The sequence below is a fragment of the Tiliqua scincoides genome, chromosome 3 (assembly GCF_035046505.1).
Source record: "Tiliqua scincoides isolate rTilSci1 chromosome 3, rTilSci1.hap2, whole genome shotgun sequence".
NCBI classification, from domain to species: domain Eukaryota; kingdom Metazoa; phylum Chordata; class Lepidosauria; order Squamata; family Scincidae; genus Tiliqua; species Tiliqua scincoides.
In genome coordinates, this window is record NC_089823.1 from 133,209,967 (window position 1) to 133,234,956 (window position 24,990).

A 24,990-nucleotide genomic window follows, 5' to 3' on the forward strand; every position below is an offset into this window, starting at 1 on the left:
TCACACTGCAGAGCAGCTCTCAGCTGCTGAGCTGTGTGCTGTGTCATGCTGCTGAAAGGGTGCCCCCATGATAATTGGGGTGTTTCCACAACTTGAAAATATTATCAAAAGTTGCCTTTTTCTGTCATTTACAGCTAGTGAGTTCCTAAGTGAGAAAAAAAGTACTCATTTCTGGTAATCACCTGCTTAGTGTTGTCACTTCCTGCTTAATGATATCACTTCTGGTCCTCAGCAAGTACCATGAACGCTATTCAACCTGCTGTATGAAATAAGCTTGATACGTCTGTTCTATTTGAAGCTATCTGTAACAAACTGCTTTAATTGGTCTATTTAACAGCACTGTAAGGTTGCAGACAAACATACATACAGCCTTAATTTATCTATTAGAAGACGCCTCTGAGGACGCCCAGTGCCTCCAGAATGACTCTCATTTGGAGCCATTTGGACGCAAGTGTTGGCAGAAGGGCCCAGCCTATGACTCGCTTCACATGGGCTCACAACCCACAGTTTGGAAAAGGACTGGTTTAGGACTTTTAAAGACCAGTCCTATATCCACTTTGACTTGGGCCTAGAAGTGAATTAACAGGCAGTGCAACTATCTCAGAATTGGTGAAGTGTAAGAAAGCCAGTTCATTTCTGTCATTTAGTGGGCTACTGCATTCTTTATTAGCTGAAGCTTCTGAACCATCTCTTCAGGACTGTGAGTTGAACTGCATTTGGGTTTAAAGAAGTGTTATGCTATTAAACAAATGTTTGCATGCAAACTTATATTTTTCTCCAAAATAATTTCCTTTTGGACACTGTTGATGATTAATCTTTGTCTCATCTCACAGACTTACCACCTGGAAATGTATATTTGCGGTTGTTTTCTGGTGATTTAATGATAGCTGAAGCAAACATCAGCTATTACACTGACATGGAAGAAATAGGCAACTTGCTGGCTATTGCAGCAAATCCAGTGGAATTCATGTGTCAGGTAAAAAGTTAAAGTGCCTTCCACGGGAGCAGAGAACCTTGATTTGAATTGGCGAGCCACCTATGAAAGATAACTAATTGCATAATAGCATAATTTATGTACTTATCATAGATTCCAGGCTGTGACTAGTAGCCATGTGGTTTGTTTGTGATTCAGGTGACCATAGAAGCCATTGTTTTGGAGGTGATATGTCAAGTCACTGGGATATCGGTTTCTATGTAACATTTAGTCATGGAGTACTTATAAAGTCAAGTGAAAACTAAGTAAATGTCTCTAGCTCCAAGCCCGGGCATTTGTACCTCTAGGCAATGTTGTGAGACATTTTAGATGCAGTAATGGATACAAAGAACTTGTTCAAGCCTGGATAGTGAGTGACAGAGACTTACGGGGAGGTGGTGGAGGCAGTGATTGGTTTTCTAGTGTTGCTGCTGAAATGTGAGAGGAGGAAGAGGCTGAAGGAAGTTTTTCTTCAACTTTTGAGGAACTTGGAGGGAGTTCTTTTGGGTGAACAAACTTAGGATGCCCTCCTTGAAGAAGGATCTGAATGGAGGAATTGTCTGCCCTTGCTCAACTGTGATGTCCTGAGACTTCAAGGGACTTCCCACTGTGCAGGGGATGCTGAAAGTTTGCATGACACCAATTACAGTTATTGTTGTACAGAAGCTATTCTTGAGTTTCCTAAATGTCAACCAAAAAATTGAGCTAATCAGCCTACCTGTTGTACCTCTCTGTTTCAATGTGATCATGTAACTTGAAATTCAATTTGATTAGCACTACTACAGTGCAGCCACAGTTCCCGCAATAAAACATATTTAGGAAGTGCTCTCAAAAGGTAACTTGGGTTGCCCCATATTATTTTATGACTTCCAAGCGATTATTTTGGCAATGTGTACCTAGAAACTGCATGTATCTCATCAGCTGAAAAGCCAACAACTTGGAAATGCAACAGAGTCAACATTGCAATATTTTTGCTTAAATTAGGCTGTAATTTTGTACACACTTTCCTCGGAGTAAGCACCATTGACCACAATGGGATTTACTTCTGAGTAGACATGCATAGGATCACACTGCTAATTTTGTGTGAAACTTTTGCTCCTGAAAGCCTACAAGTAGTTTATCTATAAGTGTTGTACATGCTTGAGCTTTCAAAAGCTGTGGCCCAGGAGGGGCCATAGCTCAGTGGAAGAACATCTGCTTTGCATGCAGCAGGTTCCAGGTTCAATCCCTAGCATTTCCAGGTCAGGCAGAGAAACATTCCTATCCATAATGGCTATCTTTTGGCATGAACAATACTGAGCTAGATAGACCCATGTTCTGACACAGTATCTTCCTAGTGTTTTAGAATCCAATATTTGCCTTAAATATTTCAGGCATTTAAAATAGTACCTTACAACACAGAAGCGCTTGACAAAATTCTGACAGAGTCTTTGAAGAAGAACCTTCCAGCAAGTGGTTTGCATCTCTTAGGAATCAATCAGCTGGAGGAAGAGGACATTACAACAAGTGAGTGTGGTGGTGGTAGTGGTTTGAAAAGTAGTCTGTGAACCTGTATCTTAAAATCAATAACTAAAAAGTAAAACTGCATCCGCTGAAAAAGCGTAATATAATTTATATTAACTCTGTCCTGTGGGGCTTAGGGGTTTTGTCCAAGGGGCTTAGGGTAGCACATACTGTTCTTTCTCCTATTTAACGTTCACAACAACACCGTGAGGTAGGCTAAGATGAGAGATAGTGGCTGGCTGAAGGTCACCCAGGAACTTTCATGCCTTAGTGGTGACTTTCGCTCAGGTCCCCCACATCCTAGTCTGACACGCTGTATCTCCTATTCATATCTTAATTTGATATGGCACTCAGCTCTGAAACTTGCCTCGATATCAGGGTTGCAGTGTGAAATAGGCACAGTTAAATATGGTGCATTGACTGTTGTTTTGTAAGATTACTGATGGAGTGTAGGATTCCCCAATGCCCAGATTTCCCAGGCAATAGCCAGGTTCAGCTATTATGGTCAACCATGTTTTAATCAAAGATTAGCATTTTAGTCATGAGCCTCAGTCTTTTTCCTTGTGTATCCATTTCTGTGCCCTCATGTACATCTGTATGTGTGTGGAGGGGAAATGTGCAACTTCCCATCCTGGTTTAAGACAAATTGGGATTTGTTGCTTTGTCTGATTCTGGCAAAATCCCACACCATTTTTGGATGATGTTTCTCTCCAGATTGCATATAATTTAGAATGGGAGAAAAAAAACAACACCTAGAGAGTTTGCACTGTAATACTACTAACATAGATCAGGGGTTTTCAAATTGTATTCTGGAGAACCTGGGATTTATCAGAAATGTATTGGGGTTCCATAATGGCAAGATCAGTATAGGCAGGCAAGCTTCCCTTGAAAGTCAATTCATCTACCACCCCCAGTCTTCTTTAACCATGGATAGTTCCAGAAGAGTATTGCATGTGTTCTGTATTTTATGCAGACTGACAGTGAGAAATAACAGGCTCAGACATACAGTGCCCCATGTGAACAGTGTGCACTGTGATATATAAGAACAAGAAGAGCCCTGCTGGATCGGGCCAAGGGCCCATCTACTCCAGCTTCCTGTTTCTCACAGTGGCCCGCCAAATGCTACAGGAAGCACAAAAGACAGCAAGACATGCCCCACAATGCTTTGCAACAAGTACTTTTCATGGAAGTCATACAGAATTTCTTTAGTACATCAAGTTCGAAAGGGTCCCTCACTCAGGAAAGTCCCAAAACTACCAGACTAGTTTATTTTATCTTTCGCCAGTCTTGTGCTCATATTGATATGGCAAAGGAAATTTGAACTGTCTGTTTTTTCACCCACCCCATCCCCCAGACCAGAGGGATGAAGAGCTGCCAACTCTACTGCACTTTGCTGCAAAATATGGGCTTAAGAACCTCACAGCCCTGCTGCTCACATGCCCAGGAGCCCTGCAAGCCTATAGTGTGGCCAACAAGTATGGCCACTATCCCAACAACATTGCAGAGAAACAGGGATTCAAGGATCTCCGGCAATTTATTGATGAATATGTGGTAAGAAGGGCTATTTGCTTTCTACTTTCCATTAATTCTGTCCTCCTAGTGTTTCTCAAAAAATGGAGAGTAGGAGTGTGGTGAAAAATTCCTCATTTTTCTCTCCATTTTGGACCTTTGCAGCAGTTCACAGGCTTCTGTGTTTCAGTTTCTTGAAGGGGCTATTGAGTTATTCAAAGACAGGAGCCACTTTTGTCTTAATACATTGTTTACTGTTTGAGCATCTTCTTTCCCTAGCTAAATAAAAGGGAAAAACATCTGGCTTTTAGCCAACTTTTTGGGTTGTGAAGCCTACCCAGGGTCGACTTTAGGCCAATTAGGCCAAATTCCGCCCCTCTTCTAAGGTGCCCCCGCACTAGGCTAGTGGATCATGGCATTTGCCAGAGTCTGAGAGATTACTTCCAGGCAGCGCCATGCCAAGCTGGCAGAAGAGACACTACCTGGATCAAGCAAGCACTTGCAAAGCACACATGTCCTGCCTGACCCCATCTGACTTCCAAGAGCAGAAAAGTTAAGAGTTAGAGTAACGGTATCCAATACTACAAATATAGCAGGGTTAATGTCCTCATTAACATTAATGGGTGGGGTGGGGTCTGAGGTGGCTGAGTAGCTGAGTAGTGTTTTTCGGAGCTCCTGGAAAGCTCTTGGAAAGCACGCTATTTCTTCCCAAAATCACGGGCCTGATGAGATCCAAGGGTCAGTGGTCAGGAGAGGCCTTGATCCTACGGTTTCAGAGAAGAAGGGTCCAGCCAGGGACTGTTTTTTCTCCAAGGGAACCCAGCCATCGATGCCGGTGATGGTGAGGATTCAATGTTGAAATTAAGCCGAAGGATTCAAGCAGGGAAGGAAGTTGAAAGAAGCAAGTGAGTGTTGTTCCATTGTGTGTCTGGCATTAATTGACTGCCTGATTAAACTTTTGCCCAGGAGAAGGAAGGGCATCTTTGGAGGCTCTCCTGTGCTTGCCCCTGCTAACTGTGGTCATCAGAGGCAGCTTTTAGGTTGTGGTCAGAGTGATCAGAGGTCCTCTTTTTTAGGATGTGTCCTCTTTTTCAGCCTTGTGTCCTGGAAAAGAACTTTAGTGTCCTCTTCCCTGTGAGCAAGCCCCTGCAAGCAGTGCATAGCCTTCTTATAATTATGTGTAATAAATTATATGTAATATAGTTTTAAGTTTAATTATGTAATAGTGTTAAACCACATGAAATCAATATGCAAGTGTGCTTAGTTTTTATTTTTGTCATGTCCAACATTTTTCTTGGCTGTCCTACATTTTGGGGTGCCTTGTCCTCTTTTTGTGGTTATGACATCTGGTCACCCTAGTTTTGGTGCCCTGTTGGACTGCTTCCCCAGAGATACTCACCTGGCACCTTTTTTCTTCAATTCTTTTAATGTTTAATTGTGCTGTCTTAATACAAAATTATGCAGGGGATGGACAGAGTGGATAGAGAAATGCTCTTTACACTCTCACATAACACCAGAACCAGGGGACATCCACTAAAATTGAGTGTTGGGAGAGTTAGAACAGACAAAAGAAAATATTTCTTTACTCAGCATGTGGTTGGTCTTTGCAACTCCTGGCCACAGGATGTGGTGACGGCATCTGGCCTGGATGCCTTTAAAAGGGGATTGGACAAGTTTCTGGAGGAAAAATTCATTACGGGTTACAAGCCATGATGTGTGTGTGTGTGCAATCTCCTGATTTTAGAAATGGGCTATGTCAGAACGCCAATGCAAGGGAGGGCACCAGGATGAGGTCTCTTGTTATCTGGTGTGCTCCCTGGGGCATTTGGTGGGCCGCTGTGAGATACAGGAAGCTGGACTAGATGGGCCTATGGCCTGATCCAGTGGGGCTGTTTTTATGTTCTTAGGGGCAGGCTTTCCCCCTCCTGGGAGAAGAGGAAGGAGGGGGAGGCTTTCTTTGCTTATTTGTTTGTTGATGTGAGAAGAAGCTTTGGAGGAGATCTGCCTAGCTTGTTATGGAAATATGAGTGCATAACTCTAACTTTATAAATCTAAAACTTGTTGGATTACAAATTAACTGTCTTGGAATACAATTATTGTTGTGGAGTGCAGTTTTGTTTTCCTGAGGAGAGCTTGTGGAGTGCCTGTGAAGAGCAGCTGGAGACCTGCATTTTGTTTGTTTTGCAAAAGTGGTTGATTGTTTACATTCCTTTGATTATCGCTTGGAAAAGAATGCAGTTGACATAGAAACAAATATAAATAACAGAAATAAGATATAAACAGAAATAAGAACATCAGGGACATCTAGATACTACAGTATAAAGATACTACAAGGACAAGAACAGGACTTGACAAGTGAAGTAAGATGAAAGAAGATATAAGAAGGAAGAAAAAGAATGACAGGAAAAGGAGAGAAAGTTAGGAGCTCTCCTGCCCCAGAGTTCAGCTTGGGAAAACTAACATAAGAGGAACCGAAAGGGAAAGAATGGAAGCAGATAATACAAGACAACATAGAGAAATTAGTGGCGATGGGACAGCAACAAACAAATCAATAACTGCGGGTTTAAGCTAGTTTGGATGCGTTAACTACACAACTAAATGATCTTAGTGTGCAACTTAAAGATGTTATATCCGAATCACATGAGAAAAAACAAAGGATTATGGAAAAAGTACTGGAAATAGGAAAGCAACAAGCAAATCGATATTTACAAATCCAAATTAGCCTGGAAATCTTAATTCAACAGACAAATGAGTCTAATACGCAACAAACAGGAGAGGATCAACAAAAGAGCAGATAAATCCAAAACACTGGAGATAGGACAAAACAAACAACTGGAAGAGAAAATGTTAATGGAGATAGCTTGGAAGATAAAGACTCAAAAGTCACCAGACCAGAAGGGAGAAGAAATACTTTGACTAATTGATGCAGATTGGATTGATCAAGTGAAGGAAGAAGAAATACTTCAACCAACTGACATAGATTGGAATGATCAAGTGAAGGAGATGATTCATCAAGATGTTGATTTATCAAGAAGAGCAAGTGCATTAAATCGTGATCTGTTAAGAGGAACTCATGTGAAATTTATTAGGAAATAAAAGATGGAAAGTTAAAGTCTAGAGAAGAGAAGAGATTTGGCAGACCTGTGGATATTTAGGTTGGAGACAAGGGAATAGATAAAAAGAAAGATAGTAATGTGTTAATTTTGTATGTTAGAAATTAAAGCTTATTAGATGTCAATGAGAATTTATATAAGCTTTATAGGTGATATGTAATATGTATAAAAATTTTAGTTTGATATTAATAGAATTTTAGAGGATAATTTTAATGAGTTAGAATTAATTTTAGGTGATTGTTTTGGATGTTTACGTATATGTTTATGTATTTAGTCATATTAATTTTGGATGTTATATAGAAATGATATATGTAATTATTAGAATATTAAAAGTTGTTAGAATTTAGTATGTTAGATATTGGATTATGATATTAATTTTTGTGAGCATTTTATATGCTAGATACTGGAAAGACACGAAGCTCCCAATGAAAGATGAATTAATAGAGAAAATAATGACTGTGGTGGAAATGGACAGATTTTTAGAGAGCTTGGATCAACAGAGAAACTGATATAGATTGAGTAATGAAAATTATTTTATGTTTGGTTGAAAATAAAGTTGTAGAAGTATAAGAGGGCATTTAGATGAATGTATTATATATATGATATGATAGATAAATGATATTAAGAGGCTAACATAGAAGAGGAACTGGATTAGGAAATATGTAATGATTTATTAGTTATAGTGATATATGATATCTTGCACCCTCTAATATTGGGTTTATGTCTTGTATGTATTGTATTGTGTTATGTGTGTTTGTTATTTTGTTTTTGGAAAAATTAAAAAAATTAATTAAAATAAAAAACATTAATGTGGACACAAAGTGGGTCCATACACCCCCTCTGCATGTATGCGGAAGTCTGACATTGGGCTTTTCTGCCCACTATACTGCAAGTGTCAGTGCCAAGACCCTGGAACTGCATGAGTAAGTAGGGTAGGGATCATACACAGTAAGATGCACCAGATGTTGTTTTATGTTCTGCTTGCCCCTTGGCATCCTTGCAAGTCTTTGTTGCCACCCTTCCCTTTTTGGTCTCTTATTGTCACCCATCTCTTGTTTTACTCTTGCATTTTCCCTCCCATGTTTTTTGAATGTACCACTTTCTAAATAAAGTTCTCACTTTTTTATGATTTCAACTGCCTGGTCTCCATTCACTCTGAAAGGAATGGGTTTCTAAATCTCCCACACTGCCCATGTCCTGCTGCTGTTTGGTTTTAAGGGAGTCTCTGGCTTTCAGAGTTCTTGACTCTACCAGAAAGAAAATTTTCCCAGTCAACCTCTTTCTGCCTGGTTTCCTGGTGTGGGGTGGTGGCAGTGATCTACCTTTCCCAGTTATTTCCAGTTTGTCCCTGTTTTGAAAGGTGAAGCAGCAACAGGGAGGTGGGGACCAATCACTGTTGTCTGCTGCACAATTATTGCCTCCTGTCTTCCCACACATGGTGATAATAGTAAAATCCACTCAGTGTAACTCTGTAACTGTACATACTGTGTATTCAATGTGTAGTATAACTGTGGCATGTTCTTTTTTTCTTGATTTTTGCATTTTTCTTTGGGGGAAGTTACTTCTTCAAAGGCGTGCAGGATGTGGTTTGCTACCTAAACAGTTGAAGTTAAAAGCAAGCAGTATTTTATTTGTTTTCTGTCTCTTGGGATCCATGGGTTAGGGTACATAAAGAGATAACAGCAGCATTTGTGTATTCTCATTTGAGAAGCATTAGAAAATCCAGTGTTCCTGAGCCAAGAAACCCACTGTTAGGGCTCTAATAACCTTGGCGGGGGCCAATGAAGTAGGGAATCCCTTGGAGGGTAGGGTTGGTTGTGCTCTGGGACTGCGATCAGGCTTCAGCAGTGATAGGGGAGGCCTGATGACCTCTGACCTTCTCAAATAGCCGGAATTGTGGCTTGGGCTGGATGAGAAAAGGTGAAGCAGGAACAGGGAGATGGGTGCTGATTGTTAGACACTAGGTGCTGCACCCATCTTGTCCTCCTTCATCCTTTGCAGGGAATCAGTAACTCAGAGCTCTTGTTGTAGGGTAGCTACTTTCTTTATAATTGGCAAACGTTTATTAAAAGGTAGAAAGGAATAGATGTAGAAGAAAAAGGCAGCCTCAGATACTTGAGGTTAGAGGTAAAATGAAATAAATCCAACCAAGTCTTGCTGAACAGTTCCTGCTCTAGGATCTGTTTATGCAGGCTGCATGTCCATGTTTACCTCCTAGACTTGGAGGGGCATGACAGTTTGTGTCATATACAGTACTTGCTTGGACAAAATGTGCATCCTCTCAAACCAACCTTTCCTTTTTATTGGGTGTTGGAGTTTGAACTGTAGTTTGATGAGGCTGGTGAGGATTAGAGATCCCTGGGATTTCTGGGAAAAATAGTGATTGGTAAACCAATGTAGTTGGCTTCAGCTGCTCTGTAAGGTCTAAACTGAATTCAAAAGTGTAGGGAAACCATTTGCCCATTAGTTTCTAGTACATACATAACCCTCAGCTGAGGATCATTGGAAATGCTTTTCTTTTAAAAACATATGCATTTTCTGGAGACCACTCCACACTGAAAATCCCTTCCCCAGTGTGAATGGAGCTTACCATTCTGCTGGGGAGCCTGCTATCTTCCTCTTTTATCTCTCTGAAAGTTTATGCTGGCTAGCCCACCTTATCCCACCTTATCCCAGCGGTGTCTTTTCTAGTGGCTGTCTGCTGGTGTTCTTTTGCATCTTTTTAGATTGTGAGCCCTTTTGGGACAGGGATCCATTAGTCATTTGATTTTTCTCTGTAAACCGCTTTGTGAACTTTTAGTTGAAAAGCGGTATATAAATACTGTTAATAATAATAATAATAATAGCTGTGTCTGCCTGGAAAACCAGGTGCAGAGCATGCTGGGGTGACAGAATGTGGAAATGGCTGGCAGTTGAGAACTTTAGGGGAGACTGGAGATGAAGATAGCAGGCTCTCCCACTGAATTGTAAGCTCCATTCATGCAGGGAAGGGATTTTCATGGGAGCTGGATCCGGCCCACGGTCCAGGGTTTAGCACCTGCTGTGTCAGATCAATATTATTTAGAATAAACATCCACTTCAGTTCTCATGTGAGTTGCCTCTTTGCGCACCAAGCATTCCCTGCACAATGCCCATCTTCTATTTAAAAAGTGGGATAGCAGCAAAACTTTACCCCTGGGCAATCCCATCCCCCCATCACCGTAATCAAACTCTCCATCCATGATATGTGGACTGGATATTGCACTATTTGCCTTTGCATGGAAACGTAGGACCATCCTGAAAATGCTAACATTTCAGAGGGTCATGTTTTCACCTGATTATGCACACTCTTAGTTGATGTAGTGGCAGTTGTTGTAGTCTCAGAGGAGTCTGTTGTTTTTCTTTCCCTTCCAGGAGACTGCAGATATGCTGAAAAGTCACATCAAGGAGGAACTGATGCAGGGCAAGGAAGACGACTCTGTCTATGAATCCATGGCTCACATCTCCACTGACTTGCTGATGAAGTGTTCTCTGAACCCTGGCTGTGATGAAGAGCTCTATGAATCCATGGTTGGCTTGGTTCCTAGTGCCACAGAGGATTTGTGTATGTATATAATTCATCTTGCTGTGAAATTTCACACTTTCAATGCACTGAAATTCACCCACATGCAGATGTTATCACCCTGTTTAAAGTTAGGGGGGCAAATAACAGAAGTAACAGAAGCCAAATACAGTAGTTGTTCTTCCTGGGAAAAAGCTTCTGCAGAGTGTGTGTGTGTGTGTGGGGGGGGGGTTTAATCAGAGAAATGGTAGGTGGTGCTGTCCCTGGATTATGGATACTACTTCTACTGATGCTACTACCTCTTCCTTGCCTTCCTCCTCACCTGCCCAGCTCTTTAGGGAAGCAGTCAGGCAGGCAAGGAGATGGAGCACTTGCTGGGGTGCTATGCAGGGATGTGGTACTCCCCATCATCATCTTGCCTTCAGGTCCATCACCACCACCATCTATTTGCTCCTGCAGGTTCTGTTAAAACAAACAGGGTAAGCAGAGCAATCATGGAAGCAGGCAATCAGAACTGAACCAACCTGCTGCCCTGATTACTTGCAGTGACGGCCCTGGAAAAAGAGGTAGATTCTGCTGTCTGCCACTCTTCCTGCTCACTCTCAGAGAGCGAGAAGAGGATTAGAGAGCCATTTGAATCAGCTGAGTAGGCAGCAGGCCAGAGGGGGATGGCAGGCAGACATGGGGTACGAGGCACCTCTCAGCAGTTTGCCCTTCCTTCCACTTCAGTCAGCCTCATGGCTGGACCAGCCTTTGGAAGGGAAGAGAAGCCTCTGAGGCTCGGTGAATTGTTCCTACTGGAGATTCCAACTGTAATTCCTGAAATACAACTTTCCATTCCCACCATCAGAGGGCCTAACAGAAATCTTCCACACAATTGCACACTTGCTATTCCTATTCAGTGTAATGGGCACTGTACCTTATTAATAGCTTCCTGTAATTAGTGGTGAGAATTTCTTCCTGCCTAATACTATCTACATGTTACAAAATGCCTACATGCCGTGTGCTTACTTGTGTTTTGATTTTGCAGTCAGAGTAAAAGTTCCCCGAGTTATATACCCACAGAAATACAAATAAAAATGTTTTCTTTATAACTTGCTCAGTTCATGCATGCTTTCTTTTTTAAAGCCATATGTGCTTTATTTGCTCCTGTCAAGGGCCGCAGAGCCTGGGGCAGTGGCATCAGGACATCAAGTGAAGTCACAACATCACTTCTGGAGGAGGAGGAGGAGGCCTTCCGCCTACAAAGAGGAGGAGGGTGTGGTGGCCACTCCACTCTTGTGAGCCTCCAAAGGGGGAGGGAGGGGCACAGCAGCCAGACCAAGAAGCTGCTGTACCAAGCGCAGAGAGGAGAAGGCTGCAGCAGTGGTGGCCTCTTGATCTGGCCGCTGTGATCCTTCCTTCCCCGGAGGCTCTTGTTGAGCCTCCAAAAGCTCAACCAGATGGAGAAGTCACCAGACACAAAGAGGCAAGCATAGCAGTGACCATGGCTGGTGCCTCTCTTCCGCCGCCATCTTGGCTGGGCCTCACATGGCAACCCTTCTGCCTGCTATGCAACTGCCACTAGGCTCTCTGTAGGCACTGGGTAGGGTGAGTGATGTTTTCCCTCTCTGAAATTGCCATCCTTTGCTCACTCACTCTTTACAGTACTTTCACACAGTGTCATTGCTGACCTGTTGCATTCCACTGTTTTCTGTGTTTTCTTTCCAGATCTGTTGAATAATCTTGATGAATTACCCAAATTTCAGTTTCAGTTTCCCAGGATCAGGTGTGGGGGAGACTTTAAATCACTGAGTAGCCTTACTATGACTCCTGTGGGAACTGAAACTGACATTTCAGAGAAATTATTTAAGGGAAAATTAATAGGCTGTTGTTCATCTAATCCATCTGTGTTAAACAAGCAGAACTTGCAAGGTGGAAATGTTTGTTTAACATTGAGGAACACCTTTGCTGAACCGGATTTAGTTTCATGTAAACATTATAGAAGGATGTTGGCCAGGAGTAAAGGGACAGTGCTGGAGAGCGTATGTGCTGAAGGAGGACAAGTAGGCTGCAATGGATTTCTGCATTTCAACAAGCATTTTAATATTTGTGTACCTTCTATAGTCTTCCTGAAGAGTGTTTTTTTGTTATTTTACTACTGTATTTATTAGTTTGATTTTTATTATTTTGTTTTTAATTTACTGTCAGCTGTTTTAAGCTCCTCAGTTTTCATGGGTGGGGGAAGCCCTTGTATTTAAATAAATAAAAAGTAAACTAACAGAAAATAATCCTTCTTTAATGGCTTTCCCAAGTGCAGCAATTGGTGTTATAAAGGAGCACTGCTTTCAGATCAGATGCTTGGAGACTTGCCCTTGTGGCTGTTTACACTTACCTGAATTATGTGGAACTATCTGCCTGACACTTCTCATCTGTAAATCATTTTTCTTACTATTACTTGGAACTATTGGCAGTTGGAGTTCCTAGGCATGTGTCATTGCTGACCATCTAGTTTGGGTTTCATATAGTTCTCCACTATGCAATTTACCAGTTATATTGGGCCAGTCAAGGCAGCTGGTCATATAGGAAGCCCCTGGAAGTTACTTAGTATAGCAGTAGCTCCACTCAGGAGCCATGAAAGCTCACTACGTGTATTGCCTTGGCTGCATGGACATAATATGTGGCTTAGTGAAGGCTGTGCCCCATGGCTCTCAGCAGTCTGGCACTGACTGGATGGATCCACATGGAGAGTGGAAGTGTTTTCAAATGTTACTATCCCCATTTGCAGCATAGCTATGCAAGAGCATTTTTAATGTGGCTTTCCATGTGGGGGTGTAATGTGAGACTTTTGTCCCCAGTTGTACTTAGAAGATGATGAGGGAAGCTTTCAAACATTGCAGTGACAGTATGTACCACTAATGTTCTTTCCAGATGTTGAAATGCTTCAAACAGATGCCATCAACCCCTTTGCACGAACCACAAAGGACTACATGATGCGCAAATTCTTAGAAGGTGAGCTGGTGTGTCCCAAGTCGTGGTCTGAGGGTACATGATACAACTGCTTTGCTGAAGCTAAGTAATTCTAGTTCTGGGCAGTGCCTGGATGCCTCAAGTTTCAATACGGAAGAAAGGCAGGATATACAGTACATGTAAAAATAAATAATAAATACATGTGGAGGAGAGAGGTCTTATCTAGAACTATTATACCCTCTCCCTATGACAGCCAGAGGCAAAGGGCTGTTGCATGTTGCCTTATGCTATATGAGGAATGTATGCGCGCACGCGCACACACGCACGCACACGCAGGTTAGATTCTATTGGACCACTTCTCTGGAAGCTGCACTGGCTGCCTATTTGATTCCAGGCCCAATTCAAGGTGCTGGTATTGACCTTTAAAGCCTTCCATAGTTTTGGACCAGGTTGTCTGAGGGATTCCCTTTTCCCATACATTCTGGCCTGCCCTTTTAGGTCATCTGAAGAGACCCTCCTGCAAGTGCTGCCTTTGTCCTAAGTTAGAGGGATGGCAGAAAGAGAGCAAGCGCCTTCTCCATAGTGGCAACACAATTATCGAACCTCTTTCCAAGGTAGTTAAGAAGTACCCCTTCCCTCACAGCTTTTTGGTGAGAGCTCAAAACATTTTTGTTTCGTTAAGCATTTGGGTGATGGGTTGGTGGTTGCCTCCTGTGTCTCTAAATATGGTATATTGCTTGCTACTTTTCTCCTGTTGATGCTGCTATTCTTTCTGTTTGTTTTTATTGTTGGTCTAAACTGCCAACCTCAGCAGTTTTTATTAATTGCTTTATATATTGTAGGCTTTATTGTTATTTTTTTATGGAAATTTGTAAACTGCCTAGAGCATTTAACCTTGGGAAGGAAAAATTGGGATATACATTTTTTTATTTACTTTCATTATGTGAGGCTTTGGGGCCATTTTTCTGTTATTTCATATCTGCTAGCTCTGTACACAAAGAATAACAATAATCCACTTAATCTGGTAATAAAATATTTGTCAGTATCCCCAGTCCAGGTGGAATAATCTGCTTCTCTCGGCTCTGGTCCCTTCTCACCTACTTTCTGTAATGCTTTTCATCTCCTTTCTCCTTCTCATCTCCATATCAGCCAACTCTTTGTGAGCACATTTGAGCCTTAAAGAAATTGAATTAATGGTTTGGAAAAGCTCAGCTTTTGTGGACAAGTACTAGAATGCTCTTCCATCCCTACCCTCTTCTCTTGACAGGGCCTACTGCTATTATCGATACTGTAAATTCTTCCTTGTTGTTGTTGGGTGATGCTGTTCCTTCGGCCTGCTGCTATGTACTGTACAATCTGCTTTTGCATCATTTTAGAATGTAATTTACTAATTTTGATTGCATTTGTGTGTGATACTGGAATGCTGTTGTATGATGTGACTTTTTATGCTGTGAGCTACATCAAGAGCGTGGTTCTGGGTTAATCAAGAAGGATGGAATTTTTTGAATAGATACAGTAGATATAAATAGGATGTGCTTAACACTGGGCAGGGAAAGAAAAAACCAAAGGAATCCACCATATCTTCCCTATCACACTTGGATGTACAAGAGCTCATTTCATGTCTTTGTGCTAAGAATAATTATTTTGACTGAAGACGGCGTTTCTAGATTTTGCAAGCAGTGGATTGATTAGACCAATTCCAGGCACCAACTCAATGATTCTGCTTTCAGTAAAACAAAGATACCCAGGCTAATGGTTGATATTTAAACACTTTTTCAAGTTATGTTAAAATGGAGTGTGCCCACTCAGCTTTCTGTGGTCTTTCTTCTAAATGTTAGTTTGCTTTCTAGGAGTTAGTATGGAAGTACCAGAACTCAAAGAGGATATATACCATCAGTGTGAAGATGAAGAACTTTACCACACTGTGGAACAAGATACTTTCCCTCAGGAAATGGTCAACAGACCTCCTGTTCCTGTTCCAAGACCAGACTCCACTAAACAGCAGGACAAAGAACCATACATTTATAAAGGTGACTCCCTCATCAATCCATCTATTATTTTTAAAGAACAAAATCTCAACAATGTAGGGCAAACCTGGTGATGATAGAAATACTAAAGAACTGAAAGTAAAGAGAGAAACAGAAGCAAGCCTCTTTTCTTAGCACCAGTTATACAATCAGCAGCCTCCATGTGACTTGGGAATGTACAGATCCTCAGCTGGGCTCATTGCCAGTAAGCACTCATACAGAGTCACTGTTTTTGTGAACCATCACCTGTACATGTGTGGGGGGGCATGATTGGGGGAAATAGGTAATTTTTACCAGTGTCAAGAGGCTGCAAGCTCAGTATTGTGAAGAAAAGGCTGAAGCTAAAAAGTTCTTTTTAGCTTGAGGATACTGATGCATATATATTTCTATGAGCTGATATCTTGTATCCAGACCTTATGAGTTTTTCAGAAGTAAAAACACGGTAATAACATTCTGAACAGTGAGCCCAGGCCCTCCTCTAGAAGAGATAAAAGAGAGAGTGCACACAAGGCTGAGAGAGAGAGAGAAAGATGGAGATATGTGCCTATGCGACTGTCCCCCCAATAACTGCATCCCAGATTTTTCTTAGTCCCAGCTATAATTTCTGGTCATAGGAAGGAGAATCCAACAGGTTTTAGTGTAGCTGTGATTTGGGCAGTAGTATATTTTTCCTTCCTCAAACAAGAGGTAACATTAAATGGAAGTTCTGCTCTTTCTAAGGTGGAAGAAAAATGTGGTTTTATTTTAGTTTTTAAGTGTTTTGAAGCATTTAAAAGAGCAACATGGCTGTATGCAAGTCACTGGTAACCCAAGATTGCAACTGAATGCAACTGAGCAGTAGATTTGGGCAGGAAATTGGTTTTGTGGTGACAGTTTAATGAAATTTTCCTATAAGGCAACATGAGGAGACTTTATGTTATAAACTCAAATCAGCCACTGACAAAACTTGACAATATTGGTCTGGAAGTGGTAATAATTTTCATTTGCAACATTTTCCACCATCCTCAAGCTCAAGATACAATTGTTTTTGCCTTTGAAAGGACAGATGCAGATATGGGGTGGGGGTGGGGGAATTGTGATCACAGCAGTGTGGTTGTAGTAGTGGTGATTAATAATCATCACCTCTCCCAGCATTGCTAAGATTAACTCTGTAGCCCCCCCACCTGCATTTTCTAGATTACACAGCAAGATTGTCATACACTACTCTCAACCTCTCCCTCTTTTATATAAATCCTATTTAAAATCCTATTTTTCAATTTTTAGATATATGGTCAGTGGAATCCTGCTAGTCCATAGCAAGCTAGCTAATTAGGTCAGGTTTTTTGCTTGGAAAGGGAGTTCTCCCATGGGTTGTTCAAACTGAAGGGCAGTTGAAAGCTGCCATGTTATCTCATGCCTTCAGCAGCTTGTTTGTGTTTAGTTTTTGCAGGAAAAAGTCAAGAGAGACCTGGGAATCTCTATGTATCTTCAGGGAACATGAAAAAAGGTAAGGCAGAACTGCAACTCTTCCTATTGTTTGGAGGTCTTGTTCAATGACTTCCGTTAATAGTTCATACAATATTACTTAAAAACATAGGTAATAACAGTATGCATTTGTATAGAGCTTCCTTGGTGTGCAAAGCACACTTTACATGTATTAGTATGATGCAGTCTTTACAATAATCTGTGGCTTGCCCAAGGCCACTGCAAGATTTGAGTTGGAGAAGCACCACTTGAGGCACCACTTACAGCCCAATCCTGTGAACCATTTATGCCACCAAAATGAGCATTATAAGTTAATGTGCATAGACCTTATGGTGTTACAGCAGCTTTAAAGCAAACAGCTTTACAGCTGCAGCATACCTGTCCACGCCTGTGAGTGTGGCCAAGCCCGCAGATACTGAGGGCCCACTGTATTGCAACTAGAATAAGAATCAACTTTATACAAAAGTCTGCAAATGTGTTTTGTTTTTATTGAATTCTAAGTCTAGGTCCATTTTCTAGGTCTGTTTCAGTACTAAGAGTTTCATGTACATTTTCAGTAATTCTTGCAAGACCAATGTTACTCCTGTTTATGGAATGATGTTGAGAGGATAGTGGCTTCCCTAAAGCTAGTTCATGGTTGTACTTAGATTTTTTTAATCAAGGACTTTCAGCTCACTTCCTGAACCAAACCAGTCATGATGAGACAACAGACAGCTTTGGTGAAACCATGTGATTAAGGGTTCCATCCTAACCAACTTTACAGCACAGAGATAAGGGAACAAACATTGCCATACCTTGAGGTAGCTTCTGTGACTGCCCCCTAACTGCAGGATGCAGCACATGCCCCACTGGCACAGCTATGGCAGTACTGGAAGTTGGTAAGGATTGCACCTTAAGTCACATGGTATATATAGAAATCTTAAATCATGAATTTTTTGAATGTCTTTTTCTCTTTCTTTTCCAGAGCCAGCGGTCACAGCATTGAGGGCTCAGTCTGAAGGCAGTATATATGACCCATTTGCTGGGATGAAAACCCCAGGACAAAGACAACTGATAACTTTACAAGAGCAAGTGAAAATGGGAGTGCTCACTGTAGATGAAGCTGTCCTGTGTTTCAAGGAGTGGCAGCTTAATCAGAAAAGACGATCAGAATCATTTCGCTTTCAGCAGGTGTGTGGGTCAAAAAATGCTTTCATGAATGAAAGGAAAGCAAAATCTCTGGTTTGCAGAGTGTGGATAAAGGGAAGCTTTTATCCCTCTCCTACAGTACTAGAACTTAGGGTCATCCAATGAAACTTACTGATGAGAGATTTAGAATGGAGAAAAGTGGTCAGGATACAATGTATTGCACAGTGCTCTGGCCCCAGTCTGCCTTTCTCCCTCCAAATCAGGACAATGTGAACATTTTAAAAATAGCTCAACTTTAATAGTCACATGCTGCTGTTTTGTCTTAGAATGTATCCATGTTCCATGTTTTTTGAACTGCTGGAAAATGGTGTTAGTGATAGTGACCAATCTACACAGTGCATAATTAGCCTGTGGAATATGTTGCTACAAAAAGTGGTGATGGCCACTTTCTTTGGTGGCTTTAAAGCAGGATTGGACAAATTGATGGAGGTCAGGTATATTAATGGATACAAGTCACGATGGCTATGCTCTAGCTTCAGGTTCAGCAGCAGCATGCCTCTGAACACTGGTTGCAGGGGAACAAAGATGCGAGAGAAGGACTATGGGAGAATAGACAGGACTCATAAAGTGCAGGATGAGAGAATTGGTCAGCCTGTAAGACAGCCATTTTCAACCACTGTGCCGTAGCACACTGGTGTGCTGTGAGTGGTCCACAAGTGTGCCACAGGAATTTGGGGGAATTAATAGGGCCAATGGGAGATGTGAGCCCCCACTGGCAGCATGGTGTGCCTTGTCAATTGTAAAAAACCTGGTGGTGTGCCTTGACCATTTTAGTGCCTTGTCAGTGTGCCTTGAGATGGAAAAGGTTGAAAATCACTGCTGTAAGACAAGTGAACATGGGCTGCTTGCTAAGTAAAGTCAAGTCCTGCTACTTGACCACTGAAATCTGTTCTAAAAAACCACACAGTGAGACCCATATGTTCTTCAAAATAAGAAATGCAATGTATTCATCTAGCTTGGACTCAATTCAGTCCTGCCAGTTTTGTAAGAGGTTATTGATACATAAGCAATTTATCCAGGTCCATGAAAATATTTTGCATTTCCAGGAAAATCTGAAAAGATTGCGTGACAGCATCACTCGACGACAAATTGAGAAGCAAAAGGCAGGAAAAGTTTCAGGTAAAAGTCGTGGCTAACCAGTGACTACATTCAGAATTGGAAGTCTCTCCCTCTCTCTGGTCTATAGCTAAGTGTGAAGGAGCTGTGATTCTCACTGTGTTAATGAACTGGTCCTGGCTGGTACATAATTTCAGTATTCCTCAGGTTGATCGTAAAGCCATGCATGTGACAATATGATGAATAGCCTCAAATGTTGCAGTAATAAAGACTGGCAGACAGGAGTTCTTTCAATAAAATTCAAGGTGGATGGTTTAGCTGTCTTTTTTTTTGTCAATCCTGTTAAAATTGCCTATATAATGGCAATATAATGGGAGGAACATTATAATAAATGACAAAACAGCTCTGAGAATGGGGATGAGGACATGAATTTGTAACATCTAAGTTGCCAGCTAGTCATTGCTGTTCATTGCCAACATCTAATGCAAACTTGCAGAATCAATTTACCCTGACCTCAATTCTTGCGAGAACATTGTTTGTCTGACCAGAACATGGTGATTGTTTGTCCAAGGCAGTTCTACAGCTCAAATAATGTTTAATCTCTACCAAACCACAGAGTCATTCTTAATAGACAAACAGTTAGACTCAAACCTGATGTTTCTACTTTCAGAACCAAGGGTATTGAGAAGTATGTTGAATGTATCATCTTTGAACTTCTGCCAAAGTTACCTCGATATTTGTTCAGTTTTCCAGGATGTTAAGTGTACTCCTTAGTGACTGCCTCAGCTTTGCTTATTAGCTGGGGCATTTCAAAGGGACGTTATTACTTTCTTTTGCTGGCTTCAGGTGCCTGCCAATGTGCTTTAGTGAGAAGCAGTAAAAATACAATGCATTGTATGGACCAGGCTCTGACCAAAAATCAGCCTCTCCCTCCAAGACCAGATAAATGTGAACATTCTTAATCACTTGTCATATGCTGCTGTTTTGTGTTATAATGTACCCATGCTCCATATTTTTTACCTGCTAGAAAATGGTGTTAGTGACAGTGAGGTCAAAGCCAATCTGTTTTGAATAATAGCCAATCTGTTTTGATTGGACAGATTTCAGATTTATTTGGGGATAGTCAGACAGTTCTGCCCATTTTTAGTTTTAGCTGCAAATTCCAAGAGATGTGCATCTTCCCAATTTAAATTGTATATAATCTCAAAAGTGTAGTCCTGCAGGTGCTTGCAATATAAGTGGTATCCTAATCAATGACTGCTGTATTACTTTTTCTTCCTAGGCTTGGAAATCACTGTGCCTTTTGGACATTCTCAGAATGCCCCCAAGAAACCAGAATGTAGCATATATGAACCTAGTCCCCGGAAAAATATAGTCCCACCAAGTAAAGACATAAAGCGAGGAGACTGGAAAACAGAAAGCACGTCAAGCACTGGAAGTAAGCAAGGACCCAAAAAGCCAGCCAGGGAGGAATGATGATACTTTGGAAAAAAGAGCATGATACACATCAAATTTGCTCAAAAATAGAATCAAGGAATCTTTGAAAACTATTGGAGGAGACTTCAATAGATAAGAATTGGTGGCATTTAACAAATGTTCCATCCTCAACCCATTCCCCATATTACTGTACCTCTCTGAACCTACTGCCGAGCCCATATGTATTCTGCAATGTTCTGCAAGTGTGGCATTTCCATGCTTTCATTTTTTTTTAAGAAAAGCACACCTTTCCCACCTCCCATGCCACCCAGTGCAACCTTACCTGTGCCAGTCTGTGCTGCTCCTGGATGCAGCACCAGTGCAGGCTACCAGCTTATGAGGAGCCACAAATGTACTTTATGGCATGTTTGTGACACTCGGAGTCTGTGGAGGGACAGCTGTGCCGGCTCACAGCCAAAGTAGGATGGCACTGTAAGTTGGTGGCTTCAGTTTATAAAACACTTGTGAACTACCTGCAACTGCTGGACTTCTTTTCTCATCTTTTCTCAGGTAGTTCAAGTAACCGATCCAGTACGCGAAGTATTTTGAGCGTCAGCAGTGGGATGGATGGAGACAACGAGGTAACTTTTTCTCAATGCAGACTTTCAACTTGGAATCCAAGACAGACAGACAGACAAGGCAAAGCTAGATAAAGGAGTAGTGGGAAGAGTTAACTGACAGTGGCAAAGTGCAACTTAACTGACCACAATGCTGCTGTGGGTAATTATGAAAGGCCTTGCCATGAATTTTGAAATGGGGAAAAAAAGGAAAAGATGGTTAGATGAAGTACTGGTTTCAGACACAACACTTCATCTAAGGCCCAAACCAAATGTGCATAAACCCACATGAAAATGGGCATTTCCCACAGAATAAGTGAAAATTTTATGCAAAACCCACATTGTTCAATGTGGCTTACTCCTGGGAAGAGTATATAGGGTTGCAGCCTGAGTCGCACAGCTGCAGGGTGCAAACAAGAGTGAGGTACGGAAGGAGGATGAAATGGAAATACCTTTGTTTGCTTGTCTGAGTGTGGGTGTGAATGGGAGGGTACCTGCTTTGGGGCATGGTCCCAAAATGGGTATAGACCAATTTACTGTGAAATGGCTAGGAGCTTACTCCTGTGCACACTGGCACAGAAAATAAACAGCACATGAATCCTGCAAGATAATCGGCTAGAGCAGGACATTTACTTCCCTCAGAATTGCAAACCCTCAGGGAGAAATGTCCACCTCTTTCAGCTGGCAAGTACTGCTGGGATACAGGCAGACCCAAGAAGTCTGCGGCAGGATAATTGGCAGCACCAGAAGAGCTAGCACAGCTTTTGCCTTGAAGAAAGCCCTGTATTACAGCGAATGTGTGTTTGTAAATCCTGCGTGAGTGGAAACTCACAAAGTGACTCATGAATGTATTTTTCCACTGAAGAGCTGCATGTTTGGAGCAGGCCAAAGCATAGGAGAAGACAGAAAATAGTAAAATGAATTGCTTGTCAACCTTGTACAATATTGACAAATGAGATGCAGAGACTTTTTCTTTAAATTGAGGAAGCAGTTGTTCCACTTTCAAAAGAATGACTTTGAGATAGTTGTGGCAGTGTTGTGACAAATTCCTTCCTTCGTTCCTCTTTGGGCAGGATAATGAGATGCCAGAAGTGAAGAGAAATTTCAGTCCTGTGACCCAGCAAGTGGACAAGCAATCTTTTTTGCCTCCTGGAAGGCCTCCAAGAATACCTCCTCGAGTTGCTAGCAGGTTTGGAATAGCATCTTAGCTTTGTTAGAAAAATGGGAGGGGGACTTAGAGCTAAACAAGAAGTGACTTTAATAGCAATTTATTCTTTCATATGGTATGTAATAAACAGATTGGTATGATAGCATGGAAGGAGCCTAAAAAGTGAGGCACTGTATAGATAAATGATTCATAATAATATCTGGTTTCATTTTAAATAAAGACACTTCCTCAGAGCTACTAGTTTTGGGGATCTCCACCCTCTGCTGTCTGGTTCTGACTTTTAGGTAGATGCTTGTGGAGAACCCAGTGCCAGGTTGCTGGGTACTCTGGAGGAAAGCCCTGCACTGGAACCTGCACTGAAAGCTTCCCCCCCCCCCAGTAACTGCTGCTCACTCCCTGATGGTGAATTGTATCCTGCCTCTGCTATTGAGGGTTCAGGAGTTGGCCTGGCTAGGTGGGTCTTCTGAGGAGTACAGCCTTTGGCAAGTGCTGGCCAATCTCTGACACCACCTCAGCAGGCTTTGATCTCCTGCTGGAGTGCATAGCAAATACTTGAAGTATAAGCACATACTTCAAATGTAGAATGCCCCAGGTCCAATTCCTGGCATGTCCAGGTAAGGCTGGAAAGATCCCTATTTGGGACCCTGAAGAGTTACTGTCACTCAGTATAGACAATACTGACCAATGGTTTGACTTGGTCTAAGTCAACTTACTATGTAATGCTTTTGTGTTTCAGTTTTGAGTTGGTGCAAGACCTAGAAGATCCTGAGATACCAACTCATTCTGTTGTGTTTTCATCTTTTCAGTTGAACATGTGTTGTGTAAAATATTTCAAGTCTGTTCTTATGCTCTGCTTTTCAATGTTTTGTTGCAGGCCTCTGAGTGGTGACAACTTCTACTCTCCACCCCCACCTGTGCCCCCAAGAGGTCGTGAAATGCCACGTTAAATCACAGAACATTTTCTATGTTAATCTGCAACTGAGGTTGTAAGGGAAGATGGAGGACAGACTGAGGGCAGTGACTAGCAGCTAGCCCCAGATACCTACCTCCCTGCTTCACCCTTTAAGAGAGGACAAATTGGGAATAAATGGAAAAAGCAGGCTGCTGCCACCACCCAGACTGGGAAGTCAGACCGAAGAAGCCTGCTAAAGGAAAACCTTTCTTCCAGCAGAGTTGAGAACCCCTAAAGCCAAGAAGTTCTTTACAACCAAACAACAGTGGAATGTGGGTGGTCTGGGAGATGTGGCAACCTATTCCCTCCTCAGTGAACCGAAACCAGTCAGGTGAAACGTCAGGAAGATTATTTAAAAGGCAGTACAATATATCTGGACAATGGAAAATTGCAAGGGTAAAACAAGACATGGGTGATCTTACAAGAAAGTGGGAGTGGGGGGATAGCAAAGTTTAGCAAGGATGGTAAAAGGCAAGTGGAAAATAAAACAAACCCTGATGCATCTTACTGGGTATGATTCCTACTTGTCCTATTCCAGTATCTGGTCCTGGCACTTGCACTTGCAGCAAATTGAGCCCTCAGTGAAGCATCAAATGTTTCCAACATCAGATCTGGGCAGATGCACAAGAGTGTGTGTGAGATTTACTTTACATAACCTGTGGGCAGTAACTTTGCTATACCTATGGGACTGGATAATGGGATAACCTCAGTCACTTGAATTTTCTGCTCCTGGGAATCGGGTAGGCTACCCAGTAAATTGCCTCAAGACTAGTTCTTTGTTTACTGCTGATTTGGGGAAGAAGAAGATGCTCAAACAATAAACAACACAACAGAACAGACAGGGCTAGTTGCTTTAAAAGATTCAGAAGCCCCTTCAGGATGCTGTGGCATCACTGAAGTCTGTGAGGTGCTAGAAAGGCCCAAAATAGGGCTTTGCTTCAGGGATCTTCAGAGCTACTTTACCGTGCTGTATGAAAACAAAAATATGCACAGTACTTCTGTTAATCAGACTAGGGATTTTATTGTGCAGCGTCAGCTAGATCCACAATGCACCTTTGAAATTTGTCCCAGTGTTTACAGAATTTATGATGGTTCTGTACTTGAGATTAACAAATTGATTTCTATGGTTGCTCTTCAAATAAAACAGCAATATCCAAACACTGGGCAGTGTTTCCTACTTTTAACTCCTATGTTTTAAAACGAAGGAAGGAATCTCCACAGTACTCTGTTTGCCTTGCCTTATGTACTACTTTTGTGTTAATCCGTCAAAAATCACCTAGCAAATGGTGGATATAAAAAAATCCGGATTCTATGATTTATGAACATGAAAAAAGTTTATGCACAAGTATATAATTTAAATATAGTTTTTAAGATACAAGTTCACTTTTGCGGGAACTATGTCTGGAAATTTTCTGGAAATTCATCTTTTGACCCAGTTCCCTTTGGGTCCAATGTGGACCTGATTTCTTGGTTTAAAAAGAAATAAATAAAGCAAACTATCTTCTGCTGAACTC

General features: G+C 41.6%; 1 protein-coding gene across 1 annotated transcript in view; it reads left to right on the forward strand.

The window, feature by feature from the left end:
* The window catches only part of PIK3AP1 (phosphoinositide-3-kinase adaptor protein 1), a 44,765-nt gene extending 20,002 nt beyond the window's left edge, over window positions 1-24,763 (forward strand). Inside the window, exons 5-17 of the mRNA XM_066620724.1 lie at window positions 834-976; window positions 2,347-2,479; window positions 3,831-4,027; window positions 10,492-10,681; window positions 13,550-13,630; window positions 15,439-15,618; window positions 17,036-17,101; window positions 18,044-18,249; window positions 19,314-19,386; window positions 20,606-20,761; window positions 21,310-21,380; window positions 22,430-22,545; window positions 23,399-24,763. Coding sequence (XP_066476821.1) covers window positions 834-976; window positions 2,347-2,479; window positions 3,831-4,027; window positions 10,492-10,681; window positions 13,550-13,630; window positions 15,439-15,618; window positions 17,036-17,101; window positions 18,044-18,249; window positions 19,314-19,386; window positions 20,606-20,761; window positions 21,310-21,380; window positions 22,430-22,545; window positions 23,399-23,471 — 1,685 coding nt within the window. The 3' untranslated portion in view covers window positions 23,472-24,763. The remainder of the gene's footprint in view (window positions 1-833; window positions 977-2,346; window positions 2,480-3,830; window positions 4,028-10,491; window positions 10,682-13,549; window positions 13,631-15,438; window positions 15,619-17,035; window positions 17,102-18,043; window positions 18,250-19,313; window positions 19,387-20,605; window positions 20,762-21,309; window positions 21,381-22,429; window positions 22,546-23,398) is intronic.
* The last annotated feature ends 227 nt before the right edge of the window (window positions 24,764-24,990 follow it).